Source organism: Lipophrys pholis (assembly GCF_963383615.2).
Source record: "Lipophrys pholis genome assembly, chromosome: 21".
Lineage (NCBI taxonomy): Eukaryota > Metazoa > Chordata > Actinopteri > Blenniiformes > Blenniidae > Lipophrys > Lipophrys pholis.
Window position 1 is genome coordinate 874,667 of NC_137649.1, and position 21,588 is coordinate 896,254.

Here is a 21,588-nt window from a genome sequence, read left to right on the forward strand (position 1 = left end):
CAGGAGCTGATGGAGAACATGTAGGGAGACTAGACCAGGAGCTGATGGAGAACATGTAGGGAGACAGTAAACCCAGGAGCTGATGGAGAACATGTAGGGAGACAGTAAACCCAGGAGCTGATGGAGAACATGTAGGGAGACAGTAAACCCAGGAGCTGATGGAGAACATGTAGGGAGACAGTAAACCCAGGAGCTGATGGAGAACATGTTGGGAGACAGTAAACCCAGGAGCTGATGGAGAACATGTTGGGAGACAGTAAACCCAGGAGCTGATGGAGAACATGTTGGGAGACAGTAAACCCAGGAGCTGATGGAGAACATGTTGGGAGACAGTAAACCCAGGAGCTGATGGAGAACATGTTGGGAGACAGTAAACCCAGGAGCTGATGGAGAACTTGTTGGCGCTGCGGGGATCGGGTGACGCTGAGTTCCTCCGTCAGCTACCTGCTCAGGTGCGCGCCGCTCTGGCCAGCTCCCCGCCAGTGCGCACTAAAGACTATGGTGGGTTGGTGGAGGAGGCAGACAGGATCCTGCTGGCGTCACGCCGTACGGAGGACAAGCAGTTCTGCCGGCGCAGCTTGGACACCAGCTGGAGGACGAAGCACAGGCTACGGTCGGGGCAGTAACGGATCGGTGCAAGAAAGACGTCCAGCTGTTTCTTCCAGCGGCGTTTGGGGAGCAGAGCCCAGCGCTGCACGCCGCCCTGCTCCTTCTCTGCAGGGAAACACCAGACCAGGGGCTCCATAGCAGCTGTGAGCGCCGGGAACACCGGGAAGCTGCTGTTTATTAAAGACACTGGATCCGGGAGGCGTTTCCTCGTGGACACTGGGGCGCAGCGACGCATCATCCCCGCCTCCTTCACCGATGTCGCGAGCGGCGGGAAGGGGTGGCCTCTGGATGGCGGTAACGGGACTCCCACCTGCACCTTTGGCACCAGGTTCCTGACTGTGGGATTCAATGGCCGTCAGTTCAGATGGATTTTGTCATGGCTGCTGTGTCCGTGTCCATCCTGGGAGCAGATTTCCTGTGCGCTCACGGACTATTAGTGGACATGACGAATCACCGCCTGGTGGACGCCGTCTCGTTCTCCTCTTACTCCTGCACATTGGGGAAGGGGGGGCGGTGTCCCTCGCCAATATCTTAGCTACAGGGGATGTGTACCAGCGGCTTCTGGCTGAGTTTCCTGAACTGGCGGTCCCTCCCTTCTCAGCCTCCAGCGTTAAACATGGAGAGGAACATTATATCACCACGACTGGGCCGCCGGTGTTTGCTCGCCCTCGCCGGCTGGATGCGGCTAAGCTGGCAATCGCTAACGAAGAGTTTGCCATTATGGAACGGCTTGGGATTGTGCGGCGCTCTGACAGCCCCTGGGCCTCACCTTTGCACATGGTTCCGAAATCGGATGGAAGGTGGAGGCCTTGTGGGGATTTCCGGCGCCTCAACAATATTACCGCACATGATCGGTACCCCGTTCCACACATCCAAGACATTTCCGTCCACCTGACAGGAAAAGTGATTTTTTCCAAGGTGGATTTGGTAAGAGGCTAGCACCAGGTACCGGTCCATCCTCAGCACGTGGCCAAAACTGCAGTGATCACGCCATTTGGGCTTTTTGAGTTTTTGCGGATGCCGTTTGGACTAGAAGGTGCAGCACAAACATTCCAGCGCTTGATGGACTCCGTGTTAAGGGGCCTGCCCTTCCTATTCGTATATCTGGATACACCTGCGGCAGCGCTTTGAGAGACTTTATGAGCATGGGCTCATCGTGAACCCAGCTCAGTGCTGTTTTGGACCATCAGATATTGAGTTTCTGGGCCACCATGTATCCTCACGGGGAGTGGTGCCCTTACCGGCTAAGGTGGAAGTGATCACTGCCTTTCCACGTCCGAAAACCATAAAGTCTCTGCAGGAATTCCTGGGCATGGTGAACTTTTATAACCACTTCATCGCACACGCAGTTCACCTGATGCGTCCCCTGTATGAAGCTCTGAGGGGCAAGAAGGCCAAGCAGGACGTGGACTGGTCCCCAGAAAGGTTCCTGGCTTTCCAGAAGGCCAAGGTTGTGCTCTCCAACACCGCCATGCTCGCCCACCCATCTCCAACGGCACCGGTAGCGCTCACCACCGATACCTCGGACTACGCAGTGGGGGCGGTATGTGAACAGTGGGTGGAGCCTGGCAGCCTCTGGCATTCTTCAGCAAACAACTGCGTGACAATGAGAGGAAGTACAGCAGGTTTGACAGAGAACTCTTGGCTCTTTTCCTCGCCATACGTCACTTTAGGTTTCTGTTGGAATGCCGGCAGTTTACTGCTTTTATGGACCATAAGCCCCTCACCTTCACCATGTCCAAGACCTCGGAGCCCTGGTCTGGGCGGCAGCAGCACCACCTCTCTGCCATTTCAGAGTTCACTACAGACATCCGGCATGTAGCTGGAAAAACCAATGCTGTGGCCGACTGCTTCTCTCGGGCAGACGTGAACTCTGTGCACCTTGGAGTGGACTAAGCTGCCATGGCCAGCGACCAGCTGACTGACTCTGACATCCAGGCCTACAGGACAGCCCCGCCCCATGGTACCTGCTGGCTGCCCCACCCCATGGTACCTGCTGGCTGCCCCGCCCCATGGTACCTGCTGGCTGCCCCGCCCCATGGTACCTGCTGGCTGCCCCGCCCCATGGTACCTGCTGGCTGCCCCGCCCCATGGTACCTGCTGGCTGGCGACGGCAGGTTTTTGATGCGGTTCATGCTCTATCACATCCGGGCATGAGAGCATCGGGGAAGCTGGTGGAGGCAACGTTCGTCTGGCCGGGCCTCAGGAAGGACGTCAGGATCTGGGCGGCCTCCTGTGTGGCATGTCAGCAGTCCAAGGTACACCGTCACACCAAAGCCCCCCTAGAGCCGTTCCTTATCCCTGAGAGGAGGTTCGATCATGTGCATCTGGACTTGGTGGGTCCACTCCCTCCCTCTCAATGCTTCACTCACCTCCTCACTATGGTGGACAGGACCACTGGGTGGCCAGAGGTGGTTCCTCTGGCATCGACGACGTCTACTGAGGTGGCACGCGCCTTCATATCCACCTGGGTGGCCCGGTTCGGCACGCCGTTGGACGTCACGTCAGACAGAGGCTCCCAGTTCACCTCGGAGCTGTGGACAGAGGTGGCTAAAGGCTTGGGGTTTGCAGCTACACCGGACGACGGCTTTCAACCCTCAAGCCAATGGACTGTGTGAGCGTTTCCATCGCACGATGAAGGCCGCTCTCCGAGCCACCCTCACTGACAGCAACTGAGTCGACCGACTTCCGTGGGTCATGTTGGGCCTGCGATCGGCCCCGAAGGAAGATCTCCACTCGTCGTCTGCAGAGCTGGTGTTTGGACAGCCTCTGCGGGTCCCCGGAGAGTTCCTGCCAGAACCATCTGAACCTTGGTTGGTTACAGCGAAGCCGCCAGTCTTCAAGGAGCCGGTCCGCAGGTTCAACCCGGTTCCAGCTCATCACTGCCTGCCCCAGTCCTATGTCCCGAAGAACCTGATGGAAGCTGAATATGTGTTCATCCGGCATGACGCTCATCGTTCCCCACTTCAGCCGCCGTATGACGGCCCGTTTCACCTCCTGTATGCGGGGCCGAAGAATTTTGTGGTGGACAGGGGGGGTAAGCGGGTCCGGGTTTCAGTGGACCGGCTGAAACCTGCCCATGTCATGCCGGAGCAGCCAGTGGAGGTGGCACAACCCCCGAGACGTGGGCGCCCCCCAAAGTCGTCAGCTGCCACTGCGTCCCCTGCACCTGCACTAACCCCGGTGCCGGTACCTGCACCTACTGTGGTGGTGCAACGCAGCCGTTATGGTCGAGTGTGCAGACCTCCCAAACGGGACTAAAAAACTGGGTGTGTTGGTGCCATGTGGGGGTGTGTTGGTGACGGGGAGGTGTGAAAACAGGAAGTGCGGTGACGCACGGGAGAAATGTCAGGCTGCTGGAGGCAATAAAGGAAAAGCCGACTCGACTCCTTCGTCCGTCTCATCTTTCTCTTCCTCCACAATACCTACATTTGTCAAATCTGGATTTATTTTTCTCTCCAGAGGCTAAACATTCATAAAAACACAGTTTGAGATTTGTAAGATTTAACTGTATTTGTGAAAAGGAACAAAACGTCTGCTGTTGGCCAGCTGCTGCTTCAATGTGCTGATTTTATCCAGAATGTCTTTCAATGTTATGTCCACATGTGGACGGGATTGGAGTTAATCTTTTGGATTGATGTTTACCTCCAGGTCCAGCCGTCCCTGTTGGAGTGGACGTGCAAGTGGAGAGCCTGGACAGCATCTCAGAGGTGGACATGGTGAGTGGTCCAAATGTCACCGTGGTGTTATGATCAATGTTAATGTTATTATTCATGTTAATGTTATTATTCATGTTAATGTTATTATCCATGTTAATGTTATTATTCATGTTAATGTTATTATCCATGTTAATGTTATTATTCATGTTAATGTTATTATCCATGTTAATGTTATTATTCATGTTAATGTTATTATCAATGTTAATGTTATTATCAATGTTAATGTTATTATTCATGTTAATGGTCACTATGGTGTCACATGGTGCACGTTAGATGTGGATAAGAATTATAGCGACTCTATAAATCCCCTCGTATCGATGACATCTGCTAATAATAACAATGATTATAAATGATGTTCGGGAGAAAAACTGGAAGATTAGTTGACTTATTCTGTCTCCCTGAATTAATATTCAAGCAGCGCTCGCTGCACCTAATGAGATTATGGAGAACTGGAAACATAACAGCATTATGAATGATATCATTGCAGTGGGTTATGGGAGTGGTGGCAGATTTATCTTTTTTTATATATATATATATATATATATATATATATATATATTATATTATTAACAGATGAGTTTATTCTGCTTCCACACATCTGGTCAGACAGAGCAGCTAATGAGCTGGAGCAGCAGCACTCCTCATTACCAGCGTGAGGATGGTCACATGACTCAGTCTGTTCAGTCTCACTGTGGAGGAACGCCGCCTCAAACTTCAGATGTGCAGAGGACATTCTCTGTCCACCATGTGTCTCCATGACCACACACTCTGGACACTTCCACCAGGGTTTCCCATAATTTATTCAGCTGCTGTTTTCAGTTGGATAATCAGTTGGATTATGAAAGCTCAGGAATTGTTTATTTTGCAGTGAATGCAGTGTTGAGTAATGTAATTAAATCAACCCTCTGTTCCGGGACCCAAATCAGTCGTCCTGAGGTTGTGTAAGCTCCTGTTTGCAAGGACGACCAAGGATTATGTTGAATTGGAATCCCGAGGATGTGCATTTAATTGTTTTGAGAACAGCAGGAGAGGCAAAATGAATGATTCCAAACGATGGATGCTTTTAATGACGTCATATCTAACACAGCGTAACACTGCAGTCACACAGCAAACTGCTTTACCTGAACGGTCGGCCGGCTCAGTGACGCTTCACATGGGGGGGGGGGGGGGGGGGGGTCATTTTGTTATGAAGCCCAGAAGAGACACTTTCTCCCTCATGTCACTGGGCCTCTCAGCCCCAGTCAGTACTTACTTCAATTCCCTCATTAATTCTGCAAAATCGTGCAGGATTAAAAACCTGCCAATAAGATGTCAATTTTTCACTTTCACTGTGTTTGTGTCGAAGCCAGGAGGCTTTCTGGATGTTTCTGTCTCTGCTGACCGGCGAGAAAGCGTCTGCGTTGTGTCGTGTGGTGGAAAAGCTGAGCCACGCGGTGGTTTGACATTCAGGGAGGTGATTTACTGTGTGAAACACAAATAAAAGCATCAGTACAGCCACTCCAGGTCTCAATCCCACACAAGTTCTGCAAGACAAATAAATGAAAAAGTGCCAGAGACAAGTGAGACCGCACTAGTGAGCTCCAATACACGTGCGAACCGGAGACTTGCTGCATTTACAAAAGAATGTAATTTCACACATCAAATATTAAGAGAAATAATGGCGAAGGCCTTATAAAGTATAAACAGTTTGAATATAACCTATAAGAACTCTTCTTCCAACGTTTGAACATTTAAGCCAGGAGAGCTTACGTCTGCCCGAAGTCACAGGAAGTAGGGGCACCGCCAAAATAAAAGTCTCCAGACATAACATTACAAAATAAAACCAAGTACAGTTTTTTTTAATCAAAGAAATGGGATTTTGGTGGAATTGATAAACAATAGTGCCACATCGGCGACATATCCAACAAGAGAAGTGGTTAAAACAAAGATAGGTTTTCACTTTTCACTCTCCAAACTAAAGTATGTCAATCAATTCCTGTTTCAGAGCAAAACAAGCTTCATGGCGTGGTCACGGCCAGGCCCTAAAACTTTTACCAAAGAGATTTTGATAACTTTTACTCTTCAACTCCTTTTCTGTCGAAAGAGCTGAAGGTGAAGTAGATTGGAGTTTCCATCTGGGACGATTCACCATTCACCAAAATCCACCATTTTCCTCCAAATATCCGACTTGCTGTTGATTTTTCAGTTTTGCTGTAAGAGAGTTTTTTGTTCGTCTTGACCTGTCACATATGTGTGCCAATTTCCGTAGCTCCCGGTGAAACAGGGTTCTGGGGCTACCTTTTTCCAATTTTGCTGCTGGCACCGTTTCGCCATTTCACAAGTCACATGTGGAACTCACTGAAATGATGGAAATGACAAACAATCATAATAATGATAGTAATACTAATTAAAGCTGCTAGCAGCACTGAATGGCTCCTTCACACCCACGGACCACGGAATGGGTCGCATGTTGAGGTTTTGTGCGTGTACTCCTCACTTCCTGTTTCCAGCAGGTGGCGCCATGCCCGACTGTTTTCAGGCTGTGATCAGATGTGGACTCTCAAGCAACTTGTGAAGTGAGAGCCAGATCTGAGCATGTTTCCAGCAGGTGGCGCCATGGCTGATGGTCCTAGTTGTTGCATGGCTGTGATGAGGGTCGGACTCTGATGCAGCGTGTGAACTCTGAGGTCAATGTGACGTTCAGTCTGTCTCCATTGCACTAATGTTCCATGGTGAAAGTTGTCAAAGCCACGCCCTCAAAGGACTTTGAGATTAAGATGAAGAGTTGAGAAGAAAAGAAGGGAGGAAACAGTCATCAGGGAGGAAACAGTCATCAGGGAGGAAACAGTCATCAGGGAGGAAACAGTCATCAGGGAGGAAACAGTCATCAGGGAGGAAACAGTCATCAGGGATGCCTTAGATTAATTGTTACTGAACAAAGTGATACCAATACTAGTATCGGTATGGGTGCATCACTAGGAAACATATTCAGAGCAGCAGAGCAGAGCAGCAGAGAAGAGCAGCAGAGCAGAGCAGCAGAGCAGAGAAGAGCAGAGCAGCAGAGAAGAGAAGAGCAGCAGCAGAGCAGCAGAGGAGAAGAGCGCAGCAGCAGAGCAGAGCAGCAGCAGAGCAGCAGAGCAGAGCAGCAGAGGAGAAGAGCGCAGCAGCAGAGCAGAGCAGCAGAGCAGAGCAGCAGAGCAGAGCAGAGAGGCAGAGAAGAGCAGAGCAGCAGAGGAGAAGAGCAGAGCAGAGCAGCAGAGGAGCAGAGCAGCAGAGCAGAGCAGCAGAGGAGAAGAGCAGAGCAGCAGAGCAGCAGCAAACAAATGCGGTTTAGTTTGCGTTGATCTTTCTTACAGAAGAATCTTTCATGTTTCTCTCACACCAGTTTTAAAACTTATCTTAGAATCGGATAAGAGCGATTTCTCTGGACTCATGGGATTATTCTAGAGTCATCAGATCAGACTCGGGGGGGGCAGAGCCGATGCCTGATCTGGCAGGAGGTGAGGTTACAAACCTGAACAGCCCCTCCACCTTCAGCTCCGGATCTCCTACCATTCTAACTTCCATCAGCACCACCCTAATGAAGCCTGTCCTCTGAGGATGATATTTTACTCCAAACAGCCAATCAGACGATCACTGACCTTAAAGATGATCTTCGACGTCTCTCCAGAGAGCTGGAGAAGGAGGACGCCATGTTGTCCAGCTTCATGGAGGGAGCCGTGGACCAGTCCAAACAGCTGTCCTCCTTCAACGCCACCGTTCAGGACCTTCAGGACACAGTTGGTGGGATCCTGCCACCTGTCCTCGCTCCCCCCCCTGCTCCACCCCCAGCCTTCAGCCGCCATGGTGGGAGGTGGTAATCCGTGGTCATAGGGGACGCTCAGGCCTCACCTCCTGGACTCAGCCTGTCCTACTATTACGCTCCACTGGCTGATGGTGTCCCCGTCCTCCTCCTGTAGCTCCTCACCTGGATCTCCCCCTCCTGTAGCTCCTCACCTGGATCTCCCCCCTCCTGTAGCCCCTCACCTGGATCTCCCTCCTCCTGTAGCTCCTCACCTGGATCTCCCCCCTCCTGTAGCCCCTCACCTGGATCTCCCTCCTCCTGTAGCTCCTCACCTGGCTCTCCCTCCTGTAGCTCCTCACCTGGCTCTCCCTCACCTGGCTCTCCCTCCTGTAGTTAGTACACTGAGAGCCTTCCTAGTGTACCATGTATAGGGAACATATTTGATGTGACTTTTGCAAGCAGTGCTGTTTAATAGGAACATAATGTGATTCAGAATCAGGTGGGATTCTGCCCTGATGTTTTTGTAGTTTTGAATAACTCTTTTCTACTTTGTTCTTTTGCTATTAGAAACACTGCATGATGACAGGATTTGATATGTTGTTAACGTGTCCTGGTGAGACAGCCTGCCGCTGGAGGACAGATCATTGGGACCACCTTGTACTTACAGGACGTTTCTTCTGTTACCTTTACTCATCTTCTGGTTGTTCTGAAAAAGATCAGCACTTTTTCTTGAATAGAAATTGTTTTGAGGACGAACACTTGAATAATTAAAAAATGAGTGTGAGACACCTGATGTGTTTCTGAGAGTTGATGGTTCAAAACCTCTTCTGTTAGGTGCAGGTTGTGTACGCTGGTACAAGATTTATCAACACACTGAGCAGAGGACACATTCTAATCTTTCTTGTCTTTATTTTTTATATTTGCTGGTGAAGTAATCCACAAGTTACTAAAAGTACTCTGGTACATTACGTTTTTATTTTAGGACTTACAGTAAGTTACTGATTCCTTTTTTGGACAGGTAACTTGTAATTGTAAGGGATTACAGTTTTCAAGTAACCTTCCCAACCCTGTATATTTACATATGTATGTACATATGCAGATATGTGTATTACCTATTCATCTACTTTTATCTACTTTATCTATTATTTATTTATCTACTTTTATTAGGTTTTCAACTGAATCTTTAATCTCCAGTGATCCCTGTCAGGGGTCGCTACACTGGTGGTGGGGCATACCGTGGGTCCCCCGTCCCGGGCACCGTGGGTCCCCCGTCCCGGGCACCGTGGGTCCCCCGTCCCGGGCACCTGATCTGTCGCCTACGTTGTTGTGGGATTCGTAGGTCTGCCCGGGCTGGGGGGATCTGTGGGGCAGCGCCCCCTGTGGTTAGAGGCTGTGCCGCTCCCAAAGTGTCCTTTCCTCACCTTAGTCCTCAGTGTCCTGTGTGTGTTCACTTGTTTCTTAAATAGCTACTGTATCTTTGCACTGAGTTTAAATCATGTTAATTATTTGTATTACATTAATTGTATAAAAAAGTGCTATATAAATAAAGTTGTTTGATTGATTGATTAAGATAGATACCGTACTCTTTACTATAGATGCGCAGTGCACGCCTTGGGTTGCATGTCTACTGGAAACAATACGGTAATTACATCTGCCTTTAGGCACGGTTCTGTCGCGGAGCGTTGCGAAGCATTGTGGGGCGGAGCGTTGCTGAGCGGAGCGTTGCGGGGCGTTGCGGGGCGTTGCGGGGCGGGGCGTTGCGGGGCGGAGCATTGCTGGGCGGAACGTTGCGGGGCGGAGCGTTGCGGGGCATTGTGGGGCGGAGCGTTGCGGGGCGGAGCGTTGCGGGGCGGAGCGTTGCGGGGCGGAGCGTTGTGGGGCGTTGTGAGGCGGAGCGTTGCGGGGCGATGCGGGGCGGGGCGTTGCGGGGCGGAGCGTTGCGGGGTGGGGCGTTGTGGGGCGGAGCGTTGTGGGGCGGGGCGTTGCGGGGCGGAGCGTTGCGGGGCGGGGCGTTGCGGGGCGGAGCGTTGCGGGGCGGAACGTTGCGGGGCGGAGCGTTGCGGGGCGTTGTGGGGCGGAGCGTTGCGGGGCGGAGCGTTGTGGGGCGGGGCGGGGCGTTGCGGGGCGGAGCGTTGCGGGGCAGGGCGTTGCGGGGCGGAGCGTTGTGGGGCGGGGCGTTGTGGGGCGGAGCGTTGCGGGGCGGAGCGTTGTGGGGCGGAGCGTTGCGGGGCGTTGCGGGGCGGAGCGTTGCGGGGCGGGGCGTTGTGGGGCGGAGCGTTGTGGGGCGGGGCGTTGTGGGGCGGAGCGTTGCGGGGCGGGGCGTTGCGGGGCGGAGCGTTGCGGGGCGGAACGTTGCGGGGCGGAGCGTTGCGGGGCGTTGTGGGGCGGAGCGTTGCGGGGCGGAGCGTTGTGGGGCGGGGCGGGGCGTTGCGGGGCGGAGCGTTGCGGGGCAGGGCGTTGCGGGGCGGAGCGTTGTGGGGCGGGGCGTTGTGGGGCGGAGCGTTGCGGGGCGGAGCGTTGTGGGGCGGAGCGTTGCGGGGCGTTGCGGGGCGGAGCGTTGCGGGGTGGGGCGTTGTGGGGCGGAGCGTTGTGGGGCGGGGCGTTGTGGGGCGGAGCGTTGTGGGGCGGGGCGTTGTGGGGCGGAGCGTTGTGGGGCGGAGCGTTGCGGGGTGGAGCGTTGTGGGGCGGAGCGTTGTGGGGCGGAGCGTTGCGGGGCGTTGCGGGGCGGAGCGTTGCGGGGCGGAGCGTTGCGGGGCGGGGCGGGGCGTTGCGGGGCGGAGCGTTGCGGGGCAGAGCGTTGCGGGGCGGAGCGTTGTGGGGCGGGGCGTTGTGGGGCGGAGCGTTGCGGGGCGGAGCGTTGTGGGGCGGAGCGTTGCGGGGCGTTGCGGGGCGGAGCGTTGCGGGGTGGGGCGTTGTGGGGCGGAGCGTTGTGGGGCGGGGCGTTGTGGGGCGGAGCGTTGTGGGGCGGGGCGTTGTGGGGCGGAGCGTTGCGGGGCGGAGCGTTGTGGGGCGGAGCGTTGCGGGGCGTTGCGGGGCGGAGCGTTGCGGGGTGGGGCGTTGTGGGGCGGAGCGTTGTGGGGCGGAGCGTTGCGGGGCGTTGCGGGGCGGAGCGTTGCGGGGTGGGGCGTTGTGGGGCGGGGCGTTGTGGGGCGGAGCGTTGCGGGGCGGGGAGGGTTTTCGTCGGTCAGACTGAAAAGTTGTGGAAGGTACAGAAAGAACCCGCGACCGCCGGCTACGATTTTCCGCTTCCCCTCCGTTGAGGTACCGAGCATCGATGAAGGGTCTGAGAGGAGGAGCTACAATGCAGCCGTCTGCTGATTGGTCGTGACGATCGTCACTCTGGTCTTACCATCAATATTTAACTATTTCATCACCATAAACCTCCGTTGTTGTTTACATACGCTGCTTTGCTCACTGGTTGTTTTGTTAACTGCTTTATTGAAACGTCGACACAACATGGCGTCTTTTAACGAGATACAGACGCTCCTCCGTCAGGAACAGGAGGAGGAGATGAAACAGGAGCTGGACGCTGCAATGAGACAGTTTAACCTGAGTCACAGAGAACGCTCTGCCACGCTCCATCCCGCCCCGCCCTGTTCATCCCGCTCCGCTCCGCCCCGCTCCGCCCTGCTCCATCCCGTTCCGCCCCGCTCCATCCCGTTCCGCTCCACTCCATCCCACCCCGCTCCGCCCTGCTCCGCCCCGCTCCATCCCGCCCCGCTCCATCCCGCCCCGCTCCATCCCGCCTCGCTCCGCCCTACTCTGCCCCGCCCCGCTCCATCCCGCTCCGCCCCGCACTGCCCCGCTCCATCCCGCTCCATCCCGCCCCGCTCCGCCCCGCCCCGCTCCATCCCGCCCCGCTCCGCCCTGCTCCGCCCCGCCCCGCTCCGCCCTGCTCCATCCCGTTCCGCCCCGCTCCATCCCGTTCCGCTCCACTCCATCCCGCCCCGCTCCACCCCGCTCCATCCCACCCCGCTCCGCCCTGCTCCGCCCCGCTCCATCCCGCCCCGCTCCATCCCGCCCCGCTCCATCCCGCCTCGCTCCGCCCTACTCCGCCCCGCTCTGCCCCGCTCCATCCCGCTCCATCCCGCCCCGCTCCGCCCCGCCCCGCTCCATCCCGCCCCGCTCCGCCCTGCTCCGCCCCGCCCCGCTCCATCCCGCTCCATCCCGCTCCGCCCCGCTCCATCCCGCTCCATCCCGCCCTGCTCCATCCCGCCCCGCTCCGCCCTGCTCCGCCCCGCCCCGCTCCATCCCGCTCCGCCCCGCTCTGCCCCGCTCCATCCCGCTCCATCCCGCCCCGCTCCGCCCCGCCCCGCTCCATCCTGCCCCGCTCCGCCCTGCTCCGCCCCGCCCCGCTCCATCCCGCTCCATCCCGCTCCGCCCCGCTCCATCCCGCTCCATCCCGCCCCGCCCCGCCCCGCTCCATCCCGCCCCGCTCCATCCCCGCTCCATCCTGCCCCGCTCCGCCCTGCTCCGCCCCGCCCCGCTCCATCCCGCTCCGCCCCGCTCTGCCCCGCTCCATCCCGCTCCATCCCGCCCCGCTCCGCCCCGCCCCGCTCCATCCTGCCCCGCTCCGCCCTGCTCCGCCCCGCCCCGCTCCATCCCGCCCCGCCCCGCTCCATCCCGCCCCGCTCCATCCCCGCTCCATCCCGCTCCGCCCCGGCCCGCTCTGCCACGGCCCGCTCTGCCACGCTCTGCCACGCTCTGCCCCGCTCTGCCCCGCCCCGCTCCATCCCGCCCCGCTCCGCCCCGCCCTGCTCCGCTCTGCCACGCTCTGCCCCGCTCTGCCCCGCCCCGCTCCATCCCGCCCCGCTCTGCCACGCTCTGCCACGTACTGCAGTGGAACAGCAGCTTTTGTTGCCACAGAAGCAGTTCTGCATTTGCACGTATCCAGATTAAGATGTTCTCCGCACCGAGCTACGTTCCACCCAACGGCTTACAACCCTCCGTGAAAACCACATGCAGCGGCAAATATATTAAGTTTTAATGAATTGAGTTTGTTGTGTTTAAAATACTATAAATCAGTCCTATCCAAAGATTCAGAGTCAGAAACATCTCTACATTTTATTTTGTCCTCATGTGAGGGATTAGGCCCTGAACACATCTTTTATGGTCGGTGCCAGGAGGACATGGTGTTGCTCCAGCCATTATTCTAAAGCAGTGTGTGGTTATGTAATGCCAGGTGGAGAAAGGGATGGAGGAGGATCTCTGGAGCAGGGGAGCAGCGTAGCCACAGGACGACTCTGGCCTGCATAACAACAGGGAGGAAGGAGGGGATGGAGGACCAATAGAAGCACTCGACTTTACTCAGTTAACATATGCTCTGCATTTGTGTTTACATTGTATGTGCAGTCACAAATAATCCCAATAATCCGCCACCCTGTAATCCTGCAGATATTTCAATAAAGCAGAGGTCAGTAGGTTTCCAGTGAGCCTTAAATGCAGAGTTTGTGTCATCCCACCCACCCTCCCACCCATGCTGCCCCCCAGGACTTCACCATGACTCTGTATCTGAGGCACTACTGGAAGGACGAGAGGCTGGCCTTCCCCAGCACCACCAACAAGAGCATGACCTTTGACGGTCGCCTGGTGAAGAAGATCTGGGTGCCCGATGTGTTCTTCGTCCACTCCAAGAGGTCATTCATCCACGACACCACCACAGACAACATTATGCTGAGGGTCTTCCCAGACGGTCACGTCCTGTACAGCCTGAGGTGAGGTCTGCTTCACAACACGCCGGCAGTCAGAGCAGACGAGGGCTTTACCCTCTACCTGACCTCCACAGGGTCACAGTCACAGCTGCCTGCAACATGGACTTCAGCCGCTTCCCCCTGGACTCACAGACCTGCACACTGGAGCTGGAGAGCTGTGAGTACATCCTAATACTCTGTTTCCAAGAAGACGGAATAAAGTACTGCGTTTTATTGAAGGCCCAAAGCATGCAACATGATACCTCAACAACAGACACGGAGTAAATAGGCTGAGGTTTATCAGGAGGAGACATCAGGAAAAGACAGTAGTACCTGTAAATACTGTACATGTATGGTTATTACGGCGTTTCCAGGGGCCTTTGGGGGAGGATCTGAAAGTGTGGACATAACCAGAGAGAGAGGGACGGACGGTGGAAAAGAACTGTTAGAAATCATAAATCTATCCTCTGTGCTTGATTTATGTTGAGGACAGGTAAGGACATGTCCATCTGGACAGGTGAGGACAGGTTCATCTTTACAGGTATCAAGTCCACCACAGAGCAAACAAAGAGACAAACAAGCACCACCACACTCACATTCACCCCCGGGGGGGATTCAGGGTGACCAATGAACCTCATGCATGTTTTCAGGCTGTGGGAGGAAACCAGGGACACACAGAGAGGACATGCAAGCGTCACTAAAAGACCAGCTTATACATTCAAACATTGTATTCTGGACCAAATACTACGGAGGAAAAGGTTGTTCATGCAAAGTTCACTTTCATTCATTTTCACACAAGAATAGATTGTTGAATGTTTTAGGAAGCGAGCACCGGGCCACTGAGCCCTTACCTTCTCCTCGCACATCCATCAAAATACCAAATGAGACACAAGGTGTCCTCAACGTTTGTGTCTTCAGGGGAAAAGTTGTCCCATTACATCAACTCTGATAGAGATGAATGATCTATAATTCCATCAGTACTAACAGATATGAAAACAGTCACTCCACCTTCATTCTTTCTTTCCTTGAAGACAAGAAGACCTTCCTAATGAAAGACAGAGTGAGACAGGTCGCAGTGACATTCTATTATTATTTATTGTTGGTTTGTCTTGTTCAATTCACTTCTGGTTTATGGAGACAGTGTTTGGATTTGTGATGAGAAACCCGACTCCTTGAACTGACTCATGGGTGTTTGAGTCATTCATCCAAGTGAATCGGTTGTCTGAGTCATTTGATTCAGTTGCACATGCGCAGCATTTCCACCCACTGCAGGACCTGGAGGCTCCACTGCAGGACCTGGAGGCTCCACTGCAGGACCTGGAGGCTCCACTGCAGGACCTGGAGGCTCCACTGCAGGACCTGGAGGCTCCACTGCAGGACCTGGAGGCTCAGCTGAGCTGCTCCAAACCACAGGGAGCATCATTTAGAAAAGCTGAAACACTCTGAGGACAATAAACAACGAGTACACTAGTTTTTAGTGGCCCTGGTCTCTTTGTTCTAGATCATGTGTGTTGTTTCTGAGGTTTATTTGAACCAGGAAATAAATAAATGATTAAACTCAATCAGTACCAGGCATCCAGAATGACAAATATACAGAATATATCAATAAATAACCTGATGTTCATAGGGCAGAACTAATTATAGGGGACAATATTTAATGTAACACAATACACGCTACAGTCGTATTTTAACGTTATTTATTGTGTATTTATTCATGTATTATTCATGTATTTATTTCTACAAGCATTGTGAAACAAGCAATGTGGTTTTTTTCTCCACCGTCACTCAGAAACTTTCCGGTCTCAGCGCCGCTGTAGACTTTCAGGTGAGGGAGGGGCGGAGCCTCACTGCTCACCAGGTGAACAGAGCAGCTCAGAACTGCTGAACGATTCAGTGGAGGTGAACGATTCAGTGGAGTAGAACGACTCAGTGGAGGTGAACGACTCAGTGGAGTAGAACGACTCAGAGGAGGTGAACGACTCAGTGGAGTAGAACGACTCAGAGGAGGTGAACGACTCAGTGGAGTAGAACGACTCAGAGGAGGTGAACGACTCAGTGGAGGTGAACGACTCAGTGGAGTAGAACGACTCAGTGGAGGTGAACGACTCAGAGGAGGTGAACGACTCAGAGGAGTAGAACGACTCAGAGGAGGTGAACGACTCAGTGGAGTAGAACGACTCAGAGGAGGTGAACGACTCAGTGGAGGTGAACGACTCAGTGGAGTAGAACGACTCAGTGGAGGTGAACGACTCAGAGGAGTAGAACGACTCAGTGGAGGTGAACGACTCAGTGGAGGTGAACGACTCAGTGGAGTAGAACGACTCAGTGGAGGTGAACGACTCAGAGGAGTAGAACGACTCAGAGGAGGTGAACGACTCAGAGGAGGTGAACGACTCAGTGTAGGTGAACGACTCAGTGGAGTAGAACGACTCAGAGGAGTAGAACGACTCAGAGGAGGTGAACGACTCAGTGGAGGTGAACGACTCAGAGGAGTAGAACGACTCAGTGGAGTAGAACGACTCAGTGGAGGTGAACGACTCAGAGGAGTAGAACGACTCAGAGGAGGTGAACGACTCAGTGGAGGTGAACGACTCAGAGGAGTAGAACGACTCAGAGGAGGTGAACGACTCAGAGGAGTAGAACGACTCAGAGGAGGTGAACGACTCAGTGGAGTGGAAAGACTCAGTGGAGTGGAAAGACTCAGTGGAGTGGAACGACTCAGAGGAGTGGAACGACTCAGAGGAGGTGAACGACTCAGAAGAGTGGAACGACTCAGAGGAGTGGAACGACTCAGAGGAGGTGAACGACTCAGAAGAGTGGAACGACTCAGAGGAGGTGAACGACTCAGAAGAGGTGAACGACTCAGAAGAGGTAAATGTTTCAGTGGAGGTGAACAACTCTTTCAAGTTTCGAGCTGACTCGGTCATTCGAGCTGAACCATTGAAGCGAGGTGACTCGGTCATTTGAGCTGAACCACTGAAGCGAGGTGACTCGGTCATTCGAGTTTGAACCATTGAAGCGAGGTGACTCGGTCATTCGAGCTGAACCACTGAAGCGAGGTGACTCGGTCATTCGAGCTGAACCACTGAAGCGAGGTGACTCGGTCATTCGAGTTTGAACCATTGAAGCGAGGTGACTCGGTCATTCGAGCTGAACCATTGAAGCGAGGTGACTCGGTCATTCGAGCTGAACCACTGAAGCGAGGTGACTCGGTCATTCGAGTTTGAACCATTGAAGCGAGGTGACTCGGTCATTCGAGCTGAACCATTGAAGCGAGGTGACTCGGTCATTTGAGCTGAACCACTGAAGCGAGGTGACTCGGTCATTCGAGCTGAACCACTGAAGCGAGGTGACTCGGTCATTCGAGTTTGAACCATTGAAGCGAGGTGACTCGGTCATTCGAGCTGAACCATTGAAGCGAGGTGACTCGGTCATTCGAGCTGAACCATTGAAGCGAGGTGACTCGGTCATTCGAGTTTGAACCATTGAAGCGAGGTGACTCGGTCATTCGAGCTGAACCACTGAAGCGAGGTGACTCGGTCATTCGAGTTTGAACCATTGGAGCGAGGTGACTCGGTCATTCGAGCTGAACCATTGAAGCGAGGTGACTCGGTCATTCGAGCTGAACCATTGAAGCGAGGTGACTCGGTCATTCGAGCTGAACCATTGAAGCGAGGTGACTCGGTCATTCGAGCTGAACCATTGAAGCGAGGTGACTCGGTCATTCGAGCTGAACCACTGAAGCGAGGTGACTCGGTCATGTGTGCTGAACGCCTCATGTGACTTTAAGGAGCCGGTAGCTGCTGTGATCAGCTGCTATTAGCGTTAGCGATGTGGGTACTATCGCTATTAGCTACTTTTAGCAGCTATTCGCAGTAGCAACACAGCTGCTTTTCTCACAGGGCGAGTAAAGTGAGTCATGTGATATATTCATATATTAGGGACGTCCTGATCATACTTTTTTGCCGCCGATACCGATCCGATTTTTCAGAATTGAGTATCGGCCGATACCGATACTTTCCTGATCTAATACTTACATTACTATTGCAAAGATACTCAATAGTGTATTTTTGGAGGAACTAAGACGTCTGAAGCTAAAAGCACTATTGGCAGAAGCTTTGTTTACCTAGAAATTATTGTAAAACTCACTTATTGAATAAAATTCTTCTCTTTCTCTTTAGTTGTTGTTGTAAACTGAGGAACATCCACACCACGATAAAACGATCTTTGTCCTCCCTGTCCTTCGCCCAAACCTCCGTCCACACCTCACTATGAACACGGCTCAACACGAGGCTTCAGGCCATGTAGTACACATGCCAGGCCTTTAGGGGCGCTGTGACTCACCAAACACAACAAACACACAGAAGAAGACAGACCACATAGAAATGTAGAAGTAGACTTCTGCACATAAACACATAAACTACTATATATCACTCTAGTTTTATAGGTCTATGGCCCCGCTCCGCCTGCTTCTAGCTTCTGCAGCTCCACCCGAGCTTCTAGTCCCTGATTGTTCTGGTTATTAGGTGACGTAGTGGTTATTAGGTGACGTTGTGGTTATTAGGTGACGTAGTGGTTATTAGGTGACGTAGTGGTTATTAGGTGACGTAGTGGTTATTAGGTGACGTTGTGGTTATTAGGTGACGTAGTGGTTATTAGGGGACGTTGTGGTTATTAGGTGACGTAGTGGTTATTAGGGGACGTTGTGGTTATTAGGTGACGTTGTGGTTATTAGGTGACGTAGTGGTTATTAGGTGACGTAGTGGTTACTAGGTGACGTTGTGGTTATTAGGGGACGTAGTGGTTATTAGGTGACGTTGTGGTTATTAGGTGACGTTGTGGTTATTAGGGGACGTAGTGGTTATTAGGGGACGTAGTGGTTATTAGGTGACGTTGTGGTTATTAGGTGACGTAGTGGTTATTAGGGGACGTAGTGGTATTCGGGGACGTAGTGGTTATTAGGGGACCTTGTGGTTATTAGGTGACGTAGTGGTTATTAGGTGACGTAGTGGTTATTAGGTGACGTTGTGGTTATTAGGTGACGTAGTGGTTATTAGGTGACGTAGTGGTTATTAGATGACGTTGTGGTTATTAGGGGACGTAGTGGTTATTAGGTGACGTTGTGGTTATTAGGTGACGTTGTGGTTATTAGGGGACGTTGTGGTTATTAGGTGACGTAGTGGTTATTAGGGGACGTAGTGGTATTCGGGGACGTAGTGGTTATTAGGTGACGTAGTGGTTATTAGGTGACGTAGTGGTTATTAGGGGACGTAGTGGTTATTAGTTGACGTAGTGGTTATTAGGTGACGTAGTGGTTATTAGGTGACGTAGTGGTTATTAGGTGACGTTGTGGTTATTAGGTGACGTAGTGGTTATTAGGGGACGTAGTGGTATTCGGGGACGTAGTGGTTATTAGGGGACCTTGTGGTTATTAGTTGACGTAGTGGTTATTAGGGGACGTAGTGGTTATTAGTTGACGTAGTGGTTATTAGGTGACGTAGTGGTTATTAGGGGACGTAGTGGTATTCGGGGACGTAGTGGTTATTAGGGGACCTTGTGGTTATTAGGTGACGTAGTGGTTATTAGGTGACGTAGTGGTTATTAGGTGACGTTGTGGTTATTAGGTGACGTAGTGGTTATTAGGTGACGTTGTGGTTATTAGGGGACCTTGTGGTTATTAGTTGACGTAGTGGTTATTAGGGGACGTAGTGGTTATTAGTTGACGTAGTGGTTATTAGGTGACGTAGTGGTTATTCGGGGACGTAGTGGTTATTAGGGGACGTTGTGGTTATTAGGTGACGTAGTGGTTATTAGGGGACGTTGTGGTTATTAGGTGACGTAGTGGTTATTAGGGGACGTTGTGGTTATTAGGGGACGTAGTGGTTATTAGGAGACGTAGTGGTTATTAGGTGACGTAGTGGTTATTAGGGGACGTAGTGGTTATTAGGTGACGTAGTGGTTATTAGGGGACGTAGTGGTTATTAGGTGACGTAGTGGTTATTAGGGGACGTAGTGGTTATTAGGGGACGTAGTGGTTATTAGGGGACGTAGTGGTTATTAGGGGACGTAGTGGTTATTAGGTGACGTAGTGGTTATTAGGGGACGTAGTGGTTATTAGGTGACGTAGTGGTTATTAGGGGACGTAGTGGTTATTAGGTGACGTAGTGGTTATTAGGGGACGTAGTGGTTATTAGGGGACGTTGTGGTTATTAGGGGACGTAGTGGTTATTAGGAGACGTAGTGGTTATTAGGGGACGTAGTGGTTATTAGGGGACGTTGTGGTTATTAGGGGACGTTGTGGTTATTAGGGGACGTAGTGGTTATTTGGGGACGTTGTGGTTATTAGGTGACGTTGTGGTTATTAGGTGACGTAGTGGTTATTAGGGGACGTAGTGGTATTCGGGGACGTAGTGGTTATTAGGGGACCTTGTGGTTATTAGGGGACGTAGTGGTTATTAGGGGACGTTGTGGTTATTAGGGGACGTAGTGGTTATTAGGTGACGTAGTGGTTATTAGGGGACGTTGTGGTTATTAGGTGACTAGGTGGTTATTAGGGGACGTTGTGGTTATTAGGTGACGTAGTGGTTATTAGGTGACGTAATGGTTATTAGGGGACGTTGTGGTTATTAGGGGACGTAGTGGTATTCGGGGACGTAGTGGTTATTAGGGGACCTTGTGGTTATTAGTTGACGTAGTGGTTATTAGGGGACGTAGTGGTTATTAGTTGACGTAGTGGTTATTAGGTGACGTAGTGGTTATTCGGGGACGTAGTGGTTATTAGGGGACGTTGTGGTTATTAGGTGACGTAGTGGTTATTAGGGGACGTTGTGGTTATTAGGTGACGTAGTGGTTATTAGGGGACGTTGTGGTTATTAGGGGACGTAGTGGTTATTAGGAGACGTAGTGGTTATTAGGTGACGTAGTGGTTATTAGGGGACGTAGTGGTTATTAGGTGACGTAGTGGTTATTAGGGGACGTAGTGGTTATTAGGGGACGTAGTGGTTATTAGGTGACGTAGTGGTTATTAGGGGACGTAGTGGTTATTAGGTGACGTAGTGGTTATTAGGTGACGTAGTGGTTATTAGGGGACGTAGTGGTTATTAGGTGACGTAGTGGTTATTAGGGGACGTAGTGGTTATTAGGGGACGTTGTGGTTATTAGGGGACGTAGTGGTTATTAGGAGACGTAGTGGTTATTAGGGGACGTTGTGGTTATTAGGGGACGTTGTGGTTATTAGGGGACGTAGTGGTTATTAGGGGACGTTGTGGTTATTAGGTGACGTTGTGGTTATTAGGTGACGTAGTGGTTATTAGGTGACGTTGTGGTTATTAGGTGACGTTGTGGTTATTAGGTGACGTAGTGGTTATTAGGGGACGTAGTGGTATTCGGGGACGTAGTGGTTATTAGGGGACCTTGTGGTTATTAGGGGACGTAGTGGTTATTAGGGGACGTTGTGGTTATTAGGGGACGTAGTGGTTATTAGGTGACGTAGTGGTTATTAGGGGACGTTGTGGTTATTAGGTGACTAGGTGGTTATTAGGGGACGTTGTGGTTATTAGGTGACGTAGTGGTTATTAGGTGACGTAATGGTTATTAGGGGACGTTGTGGTTATTAGGGGACGTAGTGGTTATTAGGAGACGTAGTGGTATTAGGGGGACGTAGTGGTTATTAGGTGACGTTGTGGTTATTAGGTGACGTTGTGGTTATTAGGTGACGTAGTGGTTATTAGGGTGGTTATTAGGGGACCTTGTGGTTATTAGGGGACGTAGTGGTTATTAGGGGACGTTGTGGTTATTAGGGGACGTA

At 52.4% G+C, this 21,588-nt stretch overlaps 1 protein-coding gene across 1 annotated transcript in view; it reads left to right on the top strand.

Annotated features, from left to right (window-relative positions):
- The window catches only part of LOC308126555 (gamma-aminobutyric acid receptor subunit rho-2-like), a gene marked incomplete at its 3' end in the record, with an annotated part of 39,104 nt that extends 23,877 nt beyond the window's left edge, over positions 1 to 15,227 (top strand). The window contains exons 3-6 of the mRNA XM_080491056.1: positions 4,261 to 4,328; positions 13,582 to 13,805; positions 13,877 to 13,959; positions 15,022 to 15,227. Coding sequence (XP_080347182.1) covers positions 4,261 to 4,328; positions 13,582 to 13,805; positions 13,877 to 13,959; positions 15,022 to 15,227 — 581 coding nt within the window. The remainder of the gene's footprint in view (positions 1 to 4,260; positions 4,329 to 13,581; positions 13,806 to 13,876; positions 13,960 to 15,021) is intronic.
- Positions 15,228 to 21,588: the final 6,361 nt, after the last annotated feature.